Genomic DNA, 22,380 nt, shown 5'->3' with positions numbered 1-22,380 from the left:
TTCCAAGGATCTGGGCCATCCTCCACTGCCTTCTCAGGCCACAAGCAAGGAGCTGGATGGAAAGTGTAGCAGCTACCGGCATCCATATGGGATCCCCATGGATACAAGGCGAGGTTTTAGCCACTAGGTTTTCGTGCATGGCCGGAAATCTATAATGCTTTTGACACGGTTGAGTTTACTTTAGCGGTAATCTCTGCCTTTTGAAAATTCTTCAGGATTCTTTACTTAGGATTTTTTTCTTTTTTGAAATATGGCTAATTTATTTTGCCAAGGGCACATTAGAATGTGAATTAATTAATACTTCACCTTGTGCTAATGTGGTGTATCAAAACTGAACTCTTTGAATTTATAATCCTTAAAATATTATAATATGATGTGGAGCATTTTCAGAATCATTTCTGTCACATTTTCAGTTTCTGATACTATAGGTACGTTTATAATATGCTTTGAGTTTGTAGGCTAATATTTAAGCTAGTATGGCTCACATTTCAGATACAGAGCTGAACCCCGCTGATCTAAGGAAGACTGAGAAAAACACACAATTTGTTGTTAACTTCACGTCATAGCGCTTGACTACTCTACAGGCATCCGTGAGTCTAAACTGCTCTCTCTCATTCTGTGCCTATGTGTGTGTACTGTCAGTTTCCCTTTTCTTTCTGTATTCTGATAAACTCTTATATTATTTTTGTCTTTGTTTTGCTTTAGAATTGCCTGATTTTCTTTTAAAAAATTTATATCTCTACATGATCTTGTCCAATGTATTTTTCTACATTTTGACTGTGTTACTTGTAAATGGTGTATAATTGTGATAGGTTTTTAATAATAGTATGAATATGTTTGGATTTTAATTGGAAATTTTAGCCTGAATTAATATAGCATTTAGTGAAATCAATGATTTATCATTTTAAAAAAAAGGATACATAGAAAAGAATGATTGGTTCTGAAACATGATGTGAGCCAAGTCTGACTGATTCCAAGATTTCAAGTTTCAAAACTTGACAGTCTGCAAAGGGATTTTTGGCTTATCTAATCCAATACAGAAGTTTCTCCCTTCCCTAGATCTGTCCATTTCCTGTGTTCTCCACATGCCACCTCTGAGGGGATAATAACTCCTGAGACTCCAGTGAGGCTGCCACTGCATCTCTGTGCAGTGCGTTCCTCAAGACAACGACTCCACCAGTGTGTTCCAGCCTAGATAGCAGGAAAAAGGCTGAAGCTGAAGGCGAGCCAAATTTGGATTACTGGGTCCCTTTAGGTTGGGTCATTAGCACTTTCTTAAAAGGCTAATTACTAGTCTATGTTATGACACATTTCCAACCTTTGGGCTTCATCCTGTGCTGTTTTTATATTTGTTTTGAGAGCAATACTCTCCATCACTGGCTGAGAAACAGGTCTGTGGAATAAGTAGAGGTTCTTCTTCACACCCTAATTAAGGGTGGGACGCCCATGGTTAGAGCTGCTTGTAGCAGGTGGTAAGGGCCACAAGCAGTGCAACTGGAAACAGGGCTGTGGCCAGACACCACATCCTGAGAGAACAGGGGGCTCAGCGGGCCTTTAACAAACCACAGTTCTGAGTGACAGACAGAGCTGTGCCCCACTCCCTCTCAAAGTGAACCCTGGCTTGGGTGTGCATTGAACTGGATATGGCTTACTACTGGCTCACTTTGGAATGTAATGTTTCAAGGTTAACTATGGCAGGCATGTCTTCTCTTCTTGCATATTAGGCTCCCAATGCTCTGGGCTTCTGATTGGTCAGAAGACTTCTCAAAGGACCAACTGCAGCCTGTTTGGAAACTAGCTTGGATAACCTAAAATAACTTTTTGGTTGAAGCACAAAGATTCAGGTGTGACGAAGCTGTCAGGTGTCTTCTGAGTTCCGGCTCTGTGGCAAACTAGAAAGGAAACTGAATTCTAATCATGTGAATCGGGAAAGCTTTCACGCACCTTTGCTGTATATAGCCCTTCATGGATTGTCAAAATGACGATCACATGACTACTCTTTGAACTCTTCCAAGTAAATTCTGGGACCAGATTAAAAACTGCAATTGCTAGTCATACAAATCTATCTCAAAAGCAGAAACATAGCACAAGGAATTGAATGGTGGAAAACTAGTGTAACATCTCAAGGAGGCAGATAATAAGGGGTCAGAGCAGAACACTTGGGTGATGAGTGCTCGGCAGATGATACAGGAAGCCTTTAGAACTTCTGGGTAAAAACACTTGGACTTGGACAACAAACAGAAGCAGAACTTTGAAGAGGAGAGTGACGGGAAAGATGAGAACCATAGAAAACTACTGGTGACCTGAATAAGGAAACTCTAAAGAGGGTTGGGTGACCAACCGAAAACTGCAGAAGTGACAGAGCTGATTTCAGAGTCTAGATCAAGAAGGGCACTGTAATTATGGGTTTGTTCTTTGGAACTACACTGAGGGAAGCTAGGCTCTTGGAGAATCTACATGGCTTTACGATTCTGGATATTTTTCCCCAATTAGTCATGTGCTTGCTAATCTAGTATTTCCAGAAATTTATTCTTCTCCAGCAAATGCAAGGGTATTTCTTAGTTTCTTGGGAAATATTTTGATTTGGAAACTTGAAATGATTAAAATAAAAAAGTCTTTATATTGATACAGTTAGACTAAATATGTAAATCACAAATAATTTATAATGATATTGTCAGAAGAAACTGAGAGACATCATCTGAATAAAATCCAGAATTGTCATAGTTGCCATTACCTCCAAGTCTGGAAGGGAAATTCCACTTGAATGAAATTAAAAACTAGACCATACTTTTACTATCATAAAGTACCCTTTATTTATTGGCAAGAAAACCAATAATCATTGCTTTCTAATGTATCAAATGCCATTGTTTTAATTTGCTAGTTGTATCACTATTGGCATGCTAATTAACTTCTCTGAGCTTCAGTTTCCTCACATGTTCCTCAAAATGCGACTCTAACATGTCTGTTGGCTTCTAACACTTGGCACCAAACTGCTGCTGGCCACACATTCTCCTTCTTCCCCGGGATATTCATGGAGACTTTCAGAATCACTCTGACTCACTATTTCTTCCACTTTCCAATCACAAAGCAGTTGAAATTTGCACCATAAGTTACATATTAATCTAAATTTTTGGTTATGGACTCTAATTTCTGAGGGACTCCAAAAGAGCTTGTGGCTAATGCACTACTTCTGTGACCAACAGAAACCATTCAAAAACAGCAGAAATGCCAATAAATATTTATTGGATGAATTAACCCGTGTAAGAAAAATACGTAGCATTAATAACCAAAATAGTATATGAATTGGGTAGACCTAACATTTTCTAGGCATTCCTTCCCAATAAATAATCAGTGGGCTGATGGTGATTTTTAAGCTGTATTTCTGATTCCTCCTTTGCTTCAGTGGTTAGTATCTGTGGCAGCTAGTTTTTCGGATGGCTTCTTTGGTCACCACCTCCTGGTACTTGTCCCTCCCACACGGAATCAGAACTGACTCTAGGAGGTCAACAAAATGCAGGAGTGACAGTGGTGACTGCAGAGGTTATATCAAGAAAAGGTACTGTACATACGGGCTTGTTCTCCTGAAGAACTTGTTCTGAGGGAAGCCAATCACCATGCCTGAATCAGGTGATACTGAAATGAACTTTCAATCATTTTCACAGTGTTACGCTTTGAACAATAGTTTGAGTGTCTTCCAACAGTCCATGAGATAAAGGCCTTAAGCCAGAGTTTCATGTTAATAGATTAAGGATGGAATTTAATGAATTTATGCTGGCTGAAGGTTGGGCACTGCAAAGTGACTAGATTGGATCAGTATGTTAGAACGGGGTCGCCATGTCAGAGTCCAGGTGGCTTTTTCAGAAGAGACCACAGAGGGTAGACAATGAGTGTTCTCTTTGCCTCTCTGCTTCTTGACTTACAATGTGATGCTCCTTTCATGGGCACCCCACCATCTACTGCCCTCATCAGATCCCACATTAACAGGATGGCCCAATTGTGAATCTCCAAAATTGAGCTCAAATTAACTTCCCTTAAGAAGTGGTTTCTCTTAGATATTTTAATAGTAATGAAAAGCTAATATAGCCACATCTCATTTTCATTCTCTAAATTCTACAAACTGCTTTTGTTTGTTCTAAGTAATTCCTTCCTGGAACATGATACATTATCAAAGTAAATTTGATAGGCATTCTAGAAGCTAAATTACTCTGCAATCAGGAGTCTCCTGGATGAATCACTCTGCTTAACTAAATGATAGCAAGCATCCCAAAACGAACAGCAGAGTAAAATCCAGATACTTCCGGTAGTTTCACTTTTGTTTTCAAAATATCAGCAAGCCTTAGGGAGAAATCAGGCAACCGATATGAAAACAGGTACACACTGGGGATTACGAAACGGCAAAGTGTTTTTATTAATTTTAGATAATGATTTTTCTGGTTAAAGTGATCAGGCTTGATTAAATTAGATTTTTATTAACTTTTCGGGCTCCCACTGCTTTAGCTATGCAAGGAAGCGTAGCACTTCATGTACGTCTGGTACCTCTGTTGCTTCCCAGGCAGATCAGACAATCCCGTACATAAAATGGGCTCTTTAATTCTTTATGTCAGTGGAACTATTCATTTAGTCAGAGGCTTATTAGGTACTTCTTAGGATTGCCCACATCCATTATAAAGTGCTCCAAACAGCGTGTGAACATGCAGAGGAAAAGGAGAGGTAGAGGAGGTCAGCTCAGTTCAGTCTGTGCTTCCAGCGAGCCTCTGTGGGCCTTAGCTTCTTCAACTTTCAAATAAGGGGTCAAATAAAAAGAAATACATCTTTAAAAATAACAGAATAAAATAAGGGGTCTCAATCCATAAGTGGTTATAAAATTCTATTCCAGCTCTACGATGTTCAATAGGAAAGCTGCTGAGTGAGGAAACTTTTGAATGTCGTTTCCCTCCATTCTGGATGAAGATAGATCACAAATAAGTCTCATTCACCAATGGTTTTACTGTCTGCACCAACCGGAGAGTGGTAGCTCTATCATTAGCTGTGAGGAGTTAAGCCTTTCAATGCAACTTAGCCAATCATGCTAAAAATAGAGCTGAGATGTAACTAGTTCACGAAATAATCATAAGGAAGTACAGTATGTATATTGTCCACTAACTTCCTCCCTCTACAGAAATAGAGAAATGAGGGCTTTTTGCAGAGGTCGTTGCTACGTTTACCATAACTATTGAATTTCCTCAATACCCTGTTTAATTTCCTTTTTTTACTGACTAGAGTTGCTGTCATACAAGAATCTATTTACACTGATTAGTGATATTGAACAGTGAAGAAGACCAGAAAATTATCTGATATTTGGCATCACCACTTTGAACAATATCACCTTAGCTGGCATAAACTACACAATCAGGTAAGGCTGATTATCTCTTCATTTTCAGCTTAAACATTAACTGTAAAAGTTCTTGATAGGATTAAAATTTGACCTTTTTTTGAAAACTGACCAAGAAAACATACTGAGTATATCGATTATGTAGGCAATCGTTAGTAACTGTTAAAGTGGCAGAACACTGCCCTTTTGTCCAATCAGTAGAGATATAATGTGTGCAGGGATGATCTGAGGCAGACTTTCTACTGAAGGGAGTGTGGGCTTGGAGCCATTTTCTGGAAAGCAATTCTGCATCTGTAGCATGTACTTTTTATTTGATTTTCTAAGTACAGTGTTATTTTCTAAGGTTGAGAAACCAATTATCTTGTGGTTCTTATATCAAGACTTTCTTTTAATATAATCATAAAGGAAGCTGCGTTTATTACATAAGATCAAAATGTAACATTCACTATGTAAAATCAAATTTAACATATGATAACTGTTTCCTAAGAAATACACTGGCTCCCTTCACTTTCTCCTTGATGAATTTTTAAATCAGTGAGGTTACAGATCAAGCCCTGCATATTTATGATTGGGTCCAGAGTAGCTGCACCAGGATTCTAGCTCATCAGGGTGCACTGGATTCTGAGGCAAGCTCACTGCGAAACGTGGACTACTGTCTAAGTGAAAACTCAGAGACATAAACTAAAATAACAGAGACACTGATTAGGAGTCAAGGGCCTCAGTATTTGAAGTAAGACACTGTGCAGCCTTCAAGATTTCAGATCTTTGGACATGGATTATTCGGGTTAAAAACTATTTCAAAATTGTAATATACCATATATATTTTTTTGGAAAATCCCTATTTCCATAATCCAAGATGCAGAAAATAAATAAAACTTTGATTCTAAAGAAGGGTGGAGATTATAACAGGTGTGAGCATATGTGAATCTCAGGAGGTGGTATATGGTAACATGTTTATCAAAACAGAGAAGATGATTTCAACAAAACAGACGAAAGAGGTGGAGATGCTGTGCCCACAGGCTATGGTGAAGGGATTCAGAGAAATGCAGAACATTCTGACAAGAGCTTATGAGTATTATTTATACCGAATCTCCTTATTTCTCTTTGTTATTCTCAGTTGAAAGAAATAAGGAGGAAAATCAGAATCAAAAGGAGTTTATATGTACCTCTTCACTTCATTTGTATTCTTTGAAGGAATAAAGATTTAAAAATATAATTTAAATAGTAAAAACCACATCTACAATTAGGTTGAGATTAAAAGATCTTATCTGCTAAAAAAAAAATCTACTGAAAAATCTAGATGTGAAGTTGCACATGAGGACACATGAGGGCGCCCTAACCAACAAGTACAGTGACTAGCTTTGATAGGCATTTAAAGTTACCTAAAATATGATGGCTTAGCACTAAATATACTAAAACAGAAATAACTGATGCACTTTGGCAATGACCCTGGGTCTATCTTTGGTTGCTGTCTTTTCTTTATGTTCAATTCAGGACCCTGCCTGAGTTTTCATTCATATGGAATTGAGTATTTTGAAATATGCAAAGAGACCCTTTTTAATATAGGTTTTTTAATATAGATTATTGGGAAGTGCTCCCACCTCGTCATGAATTGACATCATCCTAAAACTACTTATGTTGAATTAATGTGCTTATTAAAAAGTAGAGTTCTCTTTCTATTATTGTAGCTACAGAATATTTTTATAATATTTTCCCTGGGTTTATTTTTAGGTCTATGCAAATAGGGGTTTTTTTTTTTAGGAAAAAAATCATCATCATTTACACATTGTTATACAAGCTAAGAACTATAAATTCCTCTAGGACAAAATGATAAATTTCAAGTACTTAACTATTTGCACCAAATTTTATTTTTTAGACAAATGCATTATCAGTTTCAATAATCAACCATTTGCTTTTACTTCAAACAATCGTGACCAGCAAAGGTAAGAAGACATCTATAACTTTCCCTTTTCACCCAACACATTTTTTCAATGAATTCTTCCCTCATCTGATGCTTCTTGTCTATTTTTTTCACTTTCAGTGCCAATCATGATTTTAGTAAATGTTTGCAATTTTGTTCTAGCTCCTGTGACATAATTCAAGAAGATCTGACATAAATGAGTTACAATTCAACATGTATTCAACCATCTACGATCTCCTCTGTGGCTTTACCAATCATTTACACCTTCCTTTGTATTGTTGGTCTCTTTGGAAACTCACTCTCTCAATGGGTGTTTTTAACAAAAATAGGTAAGAAAACCTCAACACATATCTACCTGGCACATCTTGTGACTGCAAATTTACTTGTGTGCGGTGCTATGCCATTCATGGGCATCTATTTCCTGAAAGGTTTCCAATGGGAATATCAATCTGCACAATGCAGAGTGGTCAATTTTCTGGGAACTTTGTCTATGCATGTAAGTATGTTTGTCAGCCTCTTAATTTTAAGTTGGATTGCCATAAGTCGCTATGCTACCTTAATGAAAAAGGATTCCATGCAGGAGACCACTTCGTGCTATGAGAAAATATTTTATGGCCATTTACTGAAAAAATTTCGTCAGCCCACCTTTGCTAGAAAACTATGTGTTTACATATGGGGACTTGTACTGGGCATAATTATTCCAGTTACTATATACTACTCAGTCGTAGAGGCAACGGAAGGAGAAGAAAAACTGTGCTATAACCAGCGGATGGAAGTAGGAGCCATGACCTCTCAGACCGCAGGCCTTATTGGGAGCACATTTATTGCATTTTCATTTTTAGTAGTGGTAACATCATACTACTCTTTTGTCAGCCATCTGAGAAAAATTAGGACTTGTACATCCATTACGGAGAAAGATGTGACTTACAGTTCTGTGAAAAGACATCTTTTGGTCATCCAGATTCTACTAATATGGGGGATATGGGGGGGGGGGCGGGGGGGAGGGGGGGGGGGGGGGGGGGTGTGGGGGTGAGGAGGGGGGTTGGGGGGGGGGGGGGGGGGGGGGGGGGGGGGGGGGGGGGGGGGGGGGGGGGGGGGGGGGGGGGGGGGGGGGGGGGGGGGGGGGGGGGGGGGGGGGGGGTGGGGGGGGGGGGGGGGGGGGGGGGGGGGGGGGTGGGGGGGGGGGGGGGGGGGGGGGGGGGGTGGGGGGGGGGGGGGGGGGGGGGGGGGGGGGGGGGGGGGGGGGTGGGGGGGGGGGGGGGGGGGGGGGGGGGGGGGGGGGGGGGGGGGGGGGGGGGGGGGGGGGTGGGGGGGGGGGGGGGGGGGGGGGGGGGGGGGTGGGGGGGGGGGGGGGGTGGGGGGGGGGGGGGGGGGGGGGGGGGGGGGGGGGGGGGGGGGGGGGGGGGGGGGGGGGGGGGGGGGGGGGGGGGGGGGGGGGGGGGGTGGGGGGGGGGGGGGGGGGGGGGGGGGGGGGGGGGGGGGGGGGGGGTGGGGGGGGGGGGGGGGGGGGGGGGGGGGGGGTGGGGGGGGGGAGGGGTGGGGGGAAGGGTGGGGGGGAGGGGGGGGGGATGTGGGGGGGGGGGGTGGGGGGGGGTGGGGGGGGTGGGGGGGGGGGGATGGGGGGAGCGGGGGGGGGGAGGGGGGGGGTGGGGGGGCGAGGGGGGGGGAGCGGGGTGGGGGGGGGGGGGTGGAGGGGGGGTGGGGGGGGGGGGGGGGGGTGTGGGGGGGGTGAGGGGGGGGGGGGGAGGGGGAGGGGGGGGGGTGTGGGGGGGGGGGGGGGAGGGGGGGGGGGGGTGAGGGTGGGGGGGGGGGGGGTGGGGGGGGGGGGGGGGTGGATTGAGGTTAGGGGGTGAATGTGGGGTTTGATATGGTGGGGGTGGTTGTGTGGATGGTAGGTGTTTTTATTTATTGTTGTATAGTTTTGTGAGTGGGATTTTGAGTTTAGTATAATATGTTTATTGATGTTGAGTAGGTATTGGTTTATAATATATTTTATTTGGGAATGTCATTGGTGAACTGTAACTGTAGGATTAACAAGCAGGTTGTTGCTTGGCTGACAACAGACACCAAGAAATATTTTTGGTTTTTAAAAACAAATCAAATAAATATATTCATAAAGCCCATTTTACAGTTTTTCTTATACTTGGAAGTAGAGATGGCAGAGACTTTAAGATCAAGCTTATGGAAAGGAGGCAACTGCATGTGAAACCAACAGATCATTTTCTCAACTGTGGATGCTTCTGACAGCGCACAGTATTTCACAACTGCAGGATAAAGAAGCAAATGGTTTATGACTTATCTGCTTCCTAATAGTTAAAATACATGAGTCTGTTGATGGCTAGTGTTTGCTTTCTTGTGAACTTAACAAAACTTTGTAAACAATTTGTCCCGACTTAAGTCCTATTCTAAATGCACAAATAGTAAATTCAATGTAAAAATCCAAAGTTTTATAAACCTTATTTATTTGATATTATCTGGTTCATGCTACTGGGAGAAGTAATAGTCGTTGACTCTAATATCTATTAAGCAGATATAACATACATATTTTTAAAATATTTAAATTAGCCATTGTCAAAATAAAAAGTTGTCATTGTATGCCCATCTTTATCATATTTTGTGTACTTTCCTCTGTATTCAATATTAATAATGCTGTTGTTAATGGCTAATGGTACTTGGCATGTAGATATGTTAATTTTTGTGCCACGAATGAACAAATGATAAAGCAATGTAACAGTACTGTAGTTAAGATACTGGTATTTGAACTCAGACTCCTGGGGATCAGTCCTGGCTCCACCTCTTACGTGTAGGCAAATCATTTCTCCTTTTAAAGTGTTGACTTCTTCATTTGTAGAACAGAAAATTCTGCTTCACTCATAGGTACCATTCTTAAATCAGATGATGCTACTACTCCGAGTAGCTATCACTTAGTGAATGCATGTGCCAGGCACTCCGCTTGTATGCTCTATTACTATAACCCTCACGACCCTAAAGGATGCCAATTTTAGTTAGGAGTGTTGCCCAAATGTTCCCCAATTCTTAAGTAGATATTTAAAGAATAAGACTTTTCTTAATGTTTCTTTCTTCAATGTTATCTTGTCAGTAAGACAACTGAAGGTGAATATATTCTGTGTTATACATATTATAATAAAAAATGTAAACAACGAATGTGTGCTCTATCTCCCCAGAGATTATAGGCAACTCTGAACTATACTAATTCTATATTTCTATTCCTGTGTGATACCTGCAATCTTACCTCAGACTGGAAATAAACAAGAACAGCTGAATAAAATCAACCATTAAGTGAACTGCTTGAACACTCAACTCTTTTTGCAGATAATTAATTCCTTTTACCCTCAACAACAACAACAAATTAAGTTTGCATACTACACGCTCAATAATCTTATCCAAAATACCTGGGATCAGAAGTATTTCAGTTTACAGAGTATTTTGGGTTTGGGGATAGCTGCAAAGATTTTTGCCCAGTGATTTAATCAGAAAACTGGAAATGCTTCAAAATATGTAACTCTTTGAACATCATGTCAATGCTCAAAACATTTCCAATTTCAGTGTTCAACCTGTACATTCAAGACTTTAATAATCTCAAAGCATGTTTTGTTCTAGAATTAGAACTGTAGAAGCAATTCTCTGAACAGCTTTCTCAAGAGCTAAATCACTAGCGGCTATTCTGGCACACTTGGGAAATTTTCACTAAAAAGGAATAGGGGGGAAGAAACCATTTTTATTTCCATGGTTCACTCAGATATGAAAATGTTGAGAAAGAGCCGAGCACATTCTGGCTCTAAGAACTTACAACGTATATCCTTTCGTAGTAGTGGCTGGATTTGTGGCTCATTAATTTTCAGAGACACTGGACAACTGGGAACTCCAAGTGACTTCCCTGGCTATAAACCCAAGTGTCCAACCTTGTGACTTCTTAGATGTGTGACTCACAGAATAACTCAAGGTTCACCAGGAGACTTCCTGAAATGCCCGGATTTCGCCACAGTTATAAAAGTAGTTTTATTTTTACCCAGGCTGTAAAAGCAAAACTCATCAGTCTTAAAAGACACTAAGAATTTTCAATAAATTGAAGCTACACTCTATTAAATCTCATCACACATAAGAGTTAAAGAATTACATGGGAAATTTCTAAAACTCATTAGTGAAAAAAATTCACCTTAGAGTTCCATCTCCTACTTAAAACAAAATAGAAAAAGGTACTAGCAAAGTAGCATTTCCTAAATGTCAAAGGGGCAAGCAAAGAGGTATGCAATTGCTCTTTATTTTTTCTGATAGAAAACTCCCATTGCCCAGTACTGACTCATGATCATCGTGTTCATTTATACATTACAGGGACCTTCTTAAACAGCTAACTGTAACTTCTCTTGTGTAATGGAAGAACAAGCTAGTTAATGTCATAGTATTTCATAGAAAATACCACTCGTTACATTTACCCCAATGCTAAATCTTGGATTTCAGGGTGTTTTCCATGTATGAGTTATAGTTAAAAACAATTTTAAAATTAAACATAAAAACTCAAATTTTGACATATCAGCCAATAAGATTGTACCCTAACTGTAGAAAAAGAGGGAAAATATTTATGCTCTTTATTCTATCTATATACACGGGCCATTAAGGCAGCTTTCAAGCTATTGATCAAGAACACAACCCAAAGATTAAGACTTGACAAGCAAAATTCAGGATAAACTACTCAAACTAGAGGTCAGCGTCTACTCCTCAGACGGAGGAGGCAGACGGTTCATCACTGTGCTTTGGGGAGCACACAGAGCCTCTCCCTGACCTGCAGTTGCCCGGGGTGGGAGACGTTACTGGCAAGTGTGGGAGGACTAGCTGAAGGAAACCTTGCTAGCAAACCACAAAAGGGAATACAGAGGAGACACTGGCAATTTGCCAAGCATCTCAACGGTGTAGCCCAATGCAATGGGCCTTCCAATCCAAGTGACACCACGGCGAAGACATCCAGCCAGCGATGTTTTACCTATCTGCGGAAAACATATCTCTGGCTGTATCAGACATGCTACTCTTGGCTCAGAAAACAGAACAGTGAAAGGATTCACTCATATTCTCTCTCTCTCTCTCTCTCTCTCTCTCTCTCTCTCTCACACACACACACACACACACACACACAGAGATCAAGGAGTTGATTTTTTGAAGAAGGCATAGTTAGGGAAAAGGGAATCATAGTAGTCAGAAACGTAAAATAAATTTGTGATGATTTTGTTTTGTAATTTTTCCTGAAATTTTTTTCCAAGCATGACTATAAAAATCTCACACTCACACTGCACGTACATTCAACAACCTTACAAAGCTGTGCCAGTGACTCATCAGTGCTAGCTAACGAGTAATGTATGTAAGTCATTGTTTTAACAAGAATTTGACTTTCTTTGTGCATCATCAGGGACTTCGGGGAGTTGATGGTATCAGATGTAGAAGAAACATCAGTGACCCAGAGCAATAGAGGAAGGAATACTTTGAGAAATCCACAATGCCATGGTAACCAGCGTTACGTGATGAGCATGCATTGAATAAAGTGAGGGCCTGTTTGGGGGAAACGAGAACCAAGACCAGGAGGGGCCTGAGGAGCAGTCAGGCATGTTCACAAGGGTTACGAGGAAAATCATTTAAAGGAAGCATACCAGAAACCCTTAGGTGGAAGGCCTCTTCTACTTGCATGTATACGCAACTGGGGTTTGCAGAGTTCTGAGAACTAAGAATTGAGCACCCAAAGTTTCTGGGTACAAATCCACTCAGAATGGAAAATGAGTGCGTGGGCAGCATGCCACAGCCTCAAGAGCTGCTTCACTTCAACTTCACTTATGGAAAGTGTACCAGAGGGCCTGGTTCAATAGCCTAGTGGCTAGTCCTCGCTTTGCATGCACTAGGATTCCATATGGGCATTGGTTCTGTCCTGGCTGCTCCACTTCCCATCCAGCTCCCTGCTTGTGGCCTGGGAAGGCAGCAAGGGACTGCCCAAGGCCTTGGCACCCTGCACCCGTGTGGGAGACCTGGGTTCGGACTGGCTCAGCTCCAGCCGCTGCAGTCACTTGGGGAGTGAACCAACATATGGAAGCTCTTTCTCTCTGTAAATCTTTCTGATAAAAATAAAACAAATGTTTAAAAAATGTGTGTAAGAGTGGGTCAAGGAGACAGAGGGTCTAAGGGATTCAGGTGCTGCACAGTCAGGCCCTCTGCAGCAGCTAGGGGAGATGAGAAAAAAATCTTACAAACTCTCAGCAGAGCCAATGACGGCACATAAGGAACCAGGAGCTGCATTCACCTTGATACTTGCTATTTCTTTCTTTTTTTAAAAAAGCAATTTTTTAAAAAGATTTATTTCTTTATATTGGAAAGGCAGACATACAGAAAGAGGAAAGACAGAAAGATCTTCCATTTGCCAGTTCACTCCCCAAGCGGCCACAAAAGCTGGAGCTGCACTGATTCAAAGTCAGGAGCCAGGAGCCTCCTCCAGGTCTCCCATGCGAGTGCAGGGTCCCAAAGCTTTGGGCCGTCCTCAACTGCTTTCCCAGGCCACAGGCAGGGAGCTGGATGGGAAGTGGAGCTGCCGGGATTAGAACCGGCGCCCATATGGGATCCCGGAGCGTGCAAGGCAAGGGCATTTAGCTGTTAGGCTACCACGCCGGACCCAATACCTGCTACTTCTTTATAACAGACACTGAAACAGAATGAAAGCTCTGACACTATTTTAGAAGAATTAAGGGGAAGATGATTGAAAAAACAGAAAGTTGGGCCCAGTGCGGTGTGGCCTTACAGCTAAAGTCCTCACATTGCACATGCCGGGATCCCATATGGGGGCTGGTTCGTGTCCTGGTGGCCCTGCTTCCCATCCAGCTCCCTGCTTGTGGCCTGGGAAAGCAGTCAAGGACAGCCCAAAGCCTGGGGACCCTGCACCTGTGTGGGAGACCTTGAAAGGCTCCTGGCTCTTGGCTTCGGATCATTGCAGCACTGGACTTTGCTGCCACTTGTGGAGAATCATCGGACGGAAGATCTTCCTCTCTGTCTCTCCTCCTCTCTGTATATCTGACTTTGCAATAAAAATAAATAAATCTTTAAAAAAAATAGAGAGTTGCATGTACATCTTAATGTTTGTTGTGCGGCAAAGCATGCAAATTATAACATTACGACAGCAGGTTTAACCAGGGGCAACTTTTGTGCCCCAGAGGTTGTTTGACAACGTCTGAGGACATTTTTCATTGCAATAACTGGAGTGGGGATACTCTTGGCTTCTGGTGGGGGGCAGGATCCTTTGAAGCATCCTACAATATCCAGGAGTCTCCCCCAACCATCTGGCCCACATGTTGCCACTGTGGCTGGTAGGCGACTCTGTACTATGAAGACACATCTCCCCAAATCTCAGGGAGAAAGTGCTTCTCCACAGGTTCCATTACAGGCCATGTGGCATTATTCACTCAAATCTAACCAAACAATCCTTTTCAGAAGCAATGAGGATGATTTCAAAAGAAACGCCACCCAAGAATTTCACTTCTTCTTTAGGGTAAGGGACAGCATATTTTTGGCTATATACAGAATAGCTGCACTTTGCTAGGCCAATTATTACTTTGTGTTGTCTTTATGTAGAATTAAGTGCAGTGTATGGAGATGCATACGGGCAATAAGTTGACAATGGGTAGATTTGTGATTACTTTCATGGTACTGACTTGATTTAATGAAGTTAGTATCTAGAAACCTGGAGAAATCTTGGTTTTGGTGTGTCTGAGAGGGTGTTTGCAAATGAGATTAGCATGTGAGTCTGAGAGTATTGGATGGAAAGACCTTGGGGTCTGCCCAGACTAAATGGGAAAGTGACTTGGGGCTTTTGTAGAGAAAAAGAAATGTGTGCATGCTCACACACTGGGAATTGCTCAATTCTTGTCTCGAATGTCAGTTGGTGACCTCTGAACTCCAGTTACCCCCTTGCTAGAACTTACATTTTAGTCTCAAACTGACTCCCATTCTTGGCTTGTCTGACACCAAGGCCTCTGGACTTGGATTGTGCCACTCTCGTCATCCCAGGCCCTCCAGCCTGCAAAGCACCTGTTTTAGGGCTTCTCAGCTGCCACCGTCACCTCAGTCAAACCCCCTTATAAACTCCTCAGATGCTTAAAAAACAGAGCAATGCCTATCAAGTAGAGAAAAATAATGATCACAAATGGTAAGACCTTTGGGAACTCTTAACACTTCGGAACCATGGCTAACAATCAATCAGGAGACAAGGTGGGAGGGAGCGAGAGAGAGAGGAGCAGGAGGAGGAAGAAAGGAAAGAGGGAAAGGGGAAATTGGAACTAATGTGGGAAGAAAAATGAGAATATTATTTTCTAGATAGACTGCTTTACTGGCAAAGACACTAATAAAACAGATTAAGTGAAAAAATCTAAATTATTAGCCATGTGAGGTGTATTGCATTCAAATTTTCACAAAGCTCACTATGTTTGAATACCCCTACTAAAAAGTCCTGAGTAAGTTCTACTCTCCGGAAAAAGCTATATTAGAGAATACTGCTGAAGTTACCTTCAAAATCCATCTGGAATCTGTCTTTTTTTTTAACCACCCGCATTGATCGTGCTCTGGTCTGAGCCAGGCAGGTGCACCTGCTGTCTCCCCTACTCGTGAGCAGAAAGCCAAAGAGTGCCACTAAAACAGAAAGTCAAATCATAGTCTGTCATCGCTCCAAACTGTGGCGACTCCTCATTTTTTTCTCCCAGGGCCGCTTTGAGCCCCTCTTGTTTCCTCTCTGATTTTACTCATTTTTCCTTAGTGACACTCATCTCTCTGGTGTCCCTCCAACAGGCCGCCTAAGTTCCTGTCTTAGTGCCCCAGCATCCGCGCTTCCTTTTACTCAGAGCTCTCTTCCTTCAGACAAGTCTTTGCTCTATGTCATCTCCACATGGCCTGCTTTGCCCACCCTATTTTAAACTGCAGCTCCTCCCTAGCATTCCTTATCCTCTGACCACTCTAGTTTATTTTTCTGTAGTATTTTCATCTGCTACCCCACTATACCAGTATAGTTTCCTTATTTCCCTGAACAACAATGTCAGTTCCATGAGAGTACTGAGTTGGGTTCACTGATGTATTTCCAATTCCTAAGACGCTGTCTATACAAGGATGAATGTCATAAGAAAAATATACCAGGGGCCAGTGTTGTGGCGTGGTTAACTAAGCAGCTGCCTACGATGTCAGCATGCTATATGGGTACCAGTTGGTGTCCTGGGTGCTCCACTTCTGCTCCAGCTCCCTGCAAATGGCCAGGGAAAAGCAGTGGAGGATGACCCAAGTCCTTGGGCCCTGTCACCCATGTGGAAGACTAGGATGAAGCTCTTGCTCCTGCTTTGACCTGGCCCGACTTGATCTTAGCCAAAAGGCCAGAAGTCATAAGAAGTTTATTCTGGGCCCGGCGCGGTGGCACAGTGGTTAAGGTCCTCGCCTTGCATGCCCAGGATCCCATATGGGCGTCGGTTCTATCCCGGCAGCCCCGCTCCACTTCCACCTCCCTGCCTGTGGCCTGGGAAAGCAGTCGAGGACGGCCCAAAGCTTTGGGACCCTGCACCCGCGTGGGAGACCCGGAAGAGGCTCCTGGCTTTGGATCGGCATAGCATTGGCCGTTGCGCTCACTTGGGGAGTGAATCATCGGATGGAAGATCTTCCTCTCTGTCTCTCTTCTCTGTATATCCGCCTTTCCAATAAAAAAAAATAATAAAAATAAATCTTTAAAAAAAAACAAGTTTATTCTTAAAGGAACTCTGAGAAACTATCTTATTGGAGACAGGGTCACCTGTGAAGAGGGAGAAGCCTTAAATGAGACCACTCCCAGCTGTTCTAGCCACCTCAGCTGAGGGCAGAAAAGGAAGCAAAGCCTTTGTGGAAACCAACCACATGGCCTCAGCCAGCAGCGTATGACACAGAAGTTAGCAGTCCCTTGAAGTTTTGCCCCAACTGCAGAAATGCAAGCAAATGAATGGCAGCTGTTGCCTGAAGTCACTAAGCTCTGGCATGCGTGTGTCTGGTATAGGGGGGAGCATATACACTTGCTTTATCTCCCTACTACCCCGTAATACTTCATGGCTCCAAGAACTGTGGTCTGCATCAAGTAAGAACTCAGATATTTTGCTGAATAAATAAGTCAGAAATTAAAATCAGAGGTGAAGTAATCTATTTGGATTTGGTTTGGGGTTATCATTATTTCAAATACTCATCAAAAGTTGACCTTATTTACCAGAAGAATCACAGTTTTCTATCAATAATTACCATATGATATCGATACACTGATCTTTCAAGAATGATTCATTCAAAATAAAACTGCCTTGAGCAAAATAATTTCAAACAGTGCTATTACACAAATCGATAATTTCTGATACATTTTAAGCCTACAGCTTATATACCTTATAATGCATACAAGGAGATATATTTCTGTACCTGAGTATCTCATAAAGCTAATGGAAAATGGAATTAAAAGCATGGATTTACTTTGGTGTTAAGGTTATTTTAACAATATATGAAAAATATATATTATAAAAAAAATCTATGCAAGGATTTTTTTACATCAATATAAACTCATGCTCTGTAAAAATATACTTATTTTGAGAGGCAGAGGAAAAGAGCGAGAGGAAAAAAAACAAGCCCGATTGCTGTTTCCAAGTGCCAACAGCCGTGGGCTGGGTCAGGCCAAGGCCCAGAGCCATAACTCCATCTGGGTCACCTGCCAAGAACACCAGCTGCATCCAGGGCTCCACTAGCAGAGCAGGAAGCGGAATCGGGTGGAGCTGACACCTTTACCCCAGCTGCTCCAAAATGGGATATTAGTGCCTTAACTGCTAGGTCAAAGGCCTATCACTAAACTCTTAATTCCACTTTCCACAAACTTTTTGAAGTCTCTTTGTATCTGTACTTTCCTACAGTAACTATATACAAAAGAATACCACAGCGTGCCACTAAAGTTGACAATTTCCTCCTTTTACCTTTCTGTACTTATTCTCTTTGGATTACTGAAGAGCACTTTTTAAGTAAAAGAGCTATGTATCCATTGGGTTTTCATAACAGTAGTATTATTTCTTCAGAAACTTCTCAAATATTTATGGAAACTTTAACTAAACTTTACTTGTTTCTAAAAAAATTTTAAATGCACTGGAGAAACCAGGCCTTTAGTAATCTATCGTAAGAGAACAAGCATCTCGCTTGGAGAGAGGCTATTGTCAAAGTTAGCCCATGGCCAGAGAGGCCTCAAGTGTTTCCTAGTCATTCTAGGCTTTGGAAGGGATTGGGGCTCAGTAGAAAGGCCTACTGGTCTGCCTGCCTGTCTCTATTTTCTGCTTGACACTGTTATAGCTGGGAACACAAAGTTTTCAATATATTTTCAATGGCATTAAACAGACAGGCTGAATAACGATAATGCTGATATTAATGTTTTCAAATTACGTTTAAAAGTTATCTGCAAATACAATGCCAACTATTTACATGATAATGTAGAAATATAAGCAATGGTTAAGTTCTATTTAAGATAACATTTTAATTTTCCTTCCAATTAATATAGTATACGATATTATTTAGTTTTCTCATTTTTATCTCTCTCACACACAATGGTTAAAAAAAATAATAAAATTTTAGACTGCTTGAAAGTTTTAGTAAAAACAAAGACACAGAAATTATAAAGAATGTTCCTATTAAGAATCAATACAGGGGGTCATATATAAAGCAGTTCAACAAAATGGTATTTGTAAGTAAACTAAAGATGCCCTCTTAAAGAGATCTAGTGCAGCTTTCCTTCAGATGGTGAAGTAAGAGATAAAAAGGACTTACTTTCACATCCCGGTGAATGATGTTGTTATCATGACAGTAGCGCAGAGCTTCCAGGATCTGTCTCATGTAATGGCTGTAACAAACAAAAGAAATCTAAAACTGTAAATATTTCTTATCTTTAGGAGCTTATATACAGTGATCTCCCATCTTCTGTAAACTAAAAATTTAAACTTAGGACAGCAAAAATCCACATTTTTCTAATATACATTTACTAGATTCCTATTAAGGAAACAGTGCTTGGAGCTACCCCAAAGATGCTGAATAAAGGTATATTTGCCAGCAAAGTTGGCTTTCTACCTTATTTACATTTATCTCGGAGGCCACACGATGGCAGAATACTCCCCTGTGTACAATTTCTTTATGTAACAGTCAAGTTTCAGTTGCAGGAATCTTTGAACAAAGCACAGTTGGAGGTTCATGTCCTAGTAGGTGTGGCTCCCCACAGAGCCAGCTGGGCCCTATGAGGCTCCCTTATCCGGAACAGGTGAAGAAAAAAGCAGGGACTAAACAGTTTTTTAAAGTCATTAAAAAGTAGTAATAGGATGCATTAGCAAAGGAGTGTGACAATACAAATGTTCCTTGTCTTACAATGGGTTTAATAACATCCCAACGAGCCAATTGCACAGGTTGAAAATGTATTTAACACAGCCAACCAACTGCACATGGAAAGTCAGCCTAACCTATTCAAAATATTGTCAAAAAATTTAGATCAACTTCCGATCTGACACTGAGAGAAAGCACTGTACCTCATAGTACCAGTTTGGGAAAAGACAATTCAAAATTTGAAATATGGTTTTTACTGAATTTGCACTGATTCTGAACTAACATAAAGTAAAAAAAAAAAAAGTAAAGAACTATGGCAAGATATGAAGTGTCTTAATATATTCATTACCACTTTAGAATTTTCCTTCTCTACCAAAGTTGCTCTATTTCTCTACTCAGTGCTCCATCTTTTCTTATCCAGTTCATTCATTTTGCTTCTGCCTTTCTCTTTTATTTCTATTATCCCAATTCCTTTCTCATTTTTTTTCTTTTTCTTCCCAGCCAGCCATGACAGAGAAATGCAAGAGACTCAGCACCATTTATTATAGTCACTGATTTCTTTCTTTCTTTTTTTTTTTTTTTTTCGCTTTCAGATCTTGTATTTCTGCTTTAAAATATAAACCACTATGGCGTGTGTTTGACTCTGTTCCTCCTTATAAGACTTCTCACAAGACTTTCAGGATCAAGAGATCTCTGGCAAAGAAAGAAAGCAAAAGCACCTCATTCCCCAAACTATTCAGATGGAAACTGGAAATAAAATCAGTTGCAACTCTAATAGAAGACATCAGGAAAGAACCAAGTTGGTTCTACAAGGAATTGCACATAAGATGGCACACCTACTAATGCTGTATCAAGGCCACTGTCATGTTATCATATCAAGCTGAAAATGTCTCAACAGTTGCCCATGTTTTATTGGGAACATAATTTTTCTCTCTGCTTCTATGGCTCTGTATTAGTAGGTTGGGTTAGTAATAAATATGTGAAAACTTTTGGAAAAAAAACTAGGCAGGTTAACAGTACTCACAAATCACTTTATATGTATGTTTATGATTCAAGCAAAAAATAAAATTCTCTACTTCTGTTTCATAATTGAAAGATATTTTAGGGCTATTCCTGTTGCCCAGTGGGTTAAGCAACTGTCTGTGATACTGGCATCTCATAGGAACACCAGTTTGAGTTCTGGCTGTTTCTCTGCTTGGGTCTCTGCTACGCACATGGGAGACCCAGATGGAATTCTGGGCTTCTGCCTTGGGTCTTGCCCAGCAACAGCTGTTGTAGCCATTTGCGGAGTGAACCAGTGGAGGGAAGATATCTCTCTCTCTCTCTTTCTCTCTCTCAGCCTTTCAAGCCCAGACTGGACTACTTAGATACGCAGTATACTATCACATCTAAACTAACTGTGCTCAGCCTTCCACTCAATGATTTCTTGGTGACACTGTATTTATATAGTACGTAAGCAGAATCAAAAGAGAACCAAAATCTAAATACATATTCTGCAGAGTTGCCAACTAAACTTGGCATCTAAAAGTTACATTTTCTGAAGCACCATAGTGATTTACACTTCCCTGAGGGTCAGAAAAGATAATTCTGGAAGAAAACAGCTGGCCAGCCAGCAACACATTGACCTTTCTCAGAGGGAGCTATTATGGGGGTGAGTGGCGGAAAAAGAAGGTCCCCCTTGCTAACTGTGGGTAAAAAAACTAACGTTACTTGCCAGGCAGACAATATCTTACCCCTGCATTGCCCTTAACAGAATGTGTCTGGCTAATTGCTGTGAAACACAGTCTAGGATCTCTGAGACATGGATGCTTTCCTAGAGAATGCCACACAGCTGTCCACCTTGGAGGGGTATAAAATGGAGACGTTCAATAACTGAGATGTTGCCCTGTGCTCAGGGAGAGGCTTTCTTCTCTGTGCCAGAAATGGATTTCATTCTTTCTTTTAAAAAGGCTTATTCATTTTAGACCAGAGTTACAGAGAGATACGAAGAGATTTTTAATCTGTTGGTTCACTCTCTAGATGGCTACAACAACTGAAGCTAGGCCAGGTTGAAGCTAGCAGCTCACCCACATGGGTGGCAAGGGCCCAAGCACTTGGACCCTCTTCCTCTGCTTTTCCCAGACCCTCAGCAGGGAGCTGGATTAGAACTAGAGCAGCCAGGACTTGAATCAGTGCCTATAAGGGATGCTGATGCCAAAGGCGGCAGCTTTACCCACTATACTACAAGGCTGGCCACTAGAAGTAAAATTTTTGATGGGAAAAGAAATGACATGCGAGAGCTGCCCTTGATGGCTCAGATCTCTTTTTGTTTTAGCTGGGATTTTGTTTCCCTATATCCTTGAATTACTTAGCTGAGCTTGGTATGATGTAAGAAGAGGTCTCTGATTTGCCAGGTTGATCTGATAATTTGATCCTGTGTGTTAGCCCACTCCACGACTCATCACCCATGAAAGGACAAAGGTAATCACTAATTGGGCTATACTAAGGACGGAACACTATGTTATTTTATGCCATGCTTTGCTGCTCCTCTTGATGCTCAGCCAGTTGGAAAAAAAACCTCACTGATTTGATTACTTGCTATTTCAGAGCCTTCTTATGAACTTTGTATCACTGGAATACTGATGTAACCTGAATTTCCTAACAATGAATTAGAGTTATAGAACAGGAAGTAGGTTAGACGTCATCTGACCAAATGCTATATACACCAAAGGAAAAA

At 41.6% G+C, this 22,380-nt stretch overlaps 2 protein-coding genes across 7 annotated transcripts in view; one reads left to right on the top strand and one right to left on the bottom strand.

The window, feature by feature from the left end:
- The window catches only part of CASK (calcium/calmodulin dependent serine protein kinase), a 315,238-nt gene that overhangs the window by 133,263 nt on the left and 159,595 nt on the right, over nt 1–22,380 (bottom strand). For all 6 annotated transcript variants that reach the window (XM_040999655.1, XM_040999662.1, XM_040999680.1 and 3 more), the window contains exon 5: nt 19,122–19,194. In XM_040999655.1, the coding sequence (XP_040855589.1) occupies nt 19,122–19,194 (73 nt within the window). The remainder of the gene's footprint in view (nt 1–19,121; nt 19,195–22,380) is intronic.
- On the top strand, nt 7,247–10,340 carry GPR82 (G protein-coupled receptor 82). Its single transcript, XM_040999732.1, has 3 exons — nt 7,247–7,314; nt 7,455–8,260; nt 9,880–10,340. Exons 2-3 carry the CDS (start codon nt 7,489–7,491, stop codon nt 10,008–10,010), a joined length of 903 nt encoding a protein of 300 aa, XP_040855666.1. The 5' UTR covers nt 7,247–7,314; nt 7,455–7,488; the 3' UTR covers nt 10,011–10,340.

This window comes from Ochotona curzoniae, unplaced genomic scaffold (genome assembly GCF_017591425.1).
Source record: "Ochotona curzoniae isolate NIBS_2020 unplaced genomic scaffold, NIBS_Ocur_1.0 contig_1274, whole genome shotgun sequence".
Classification (NCBI taxonomy): domain Eukaryota; kingdom Metazoa; phylum Chordata; class Mammalia; order Lagomorpha; family Ochotonidae; genus Ochotona; species Ochotona curzoniae.
This window is presented reverse-complemented; position numbering and strand designations above follow the sequence as displayed.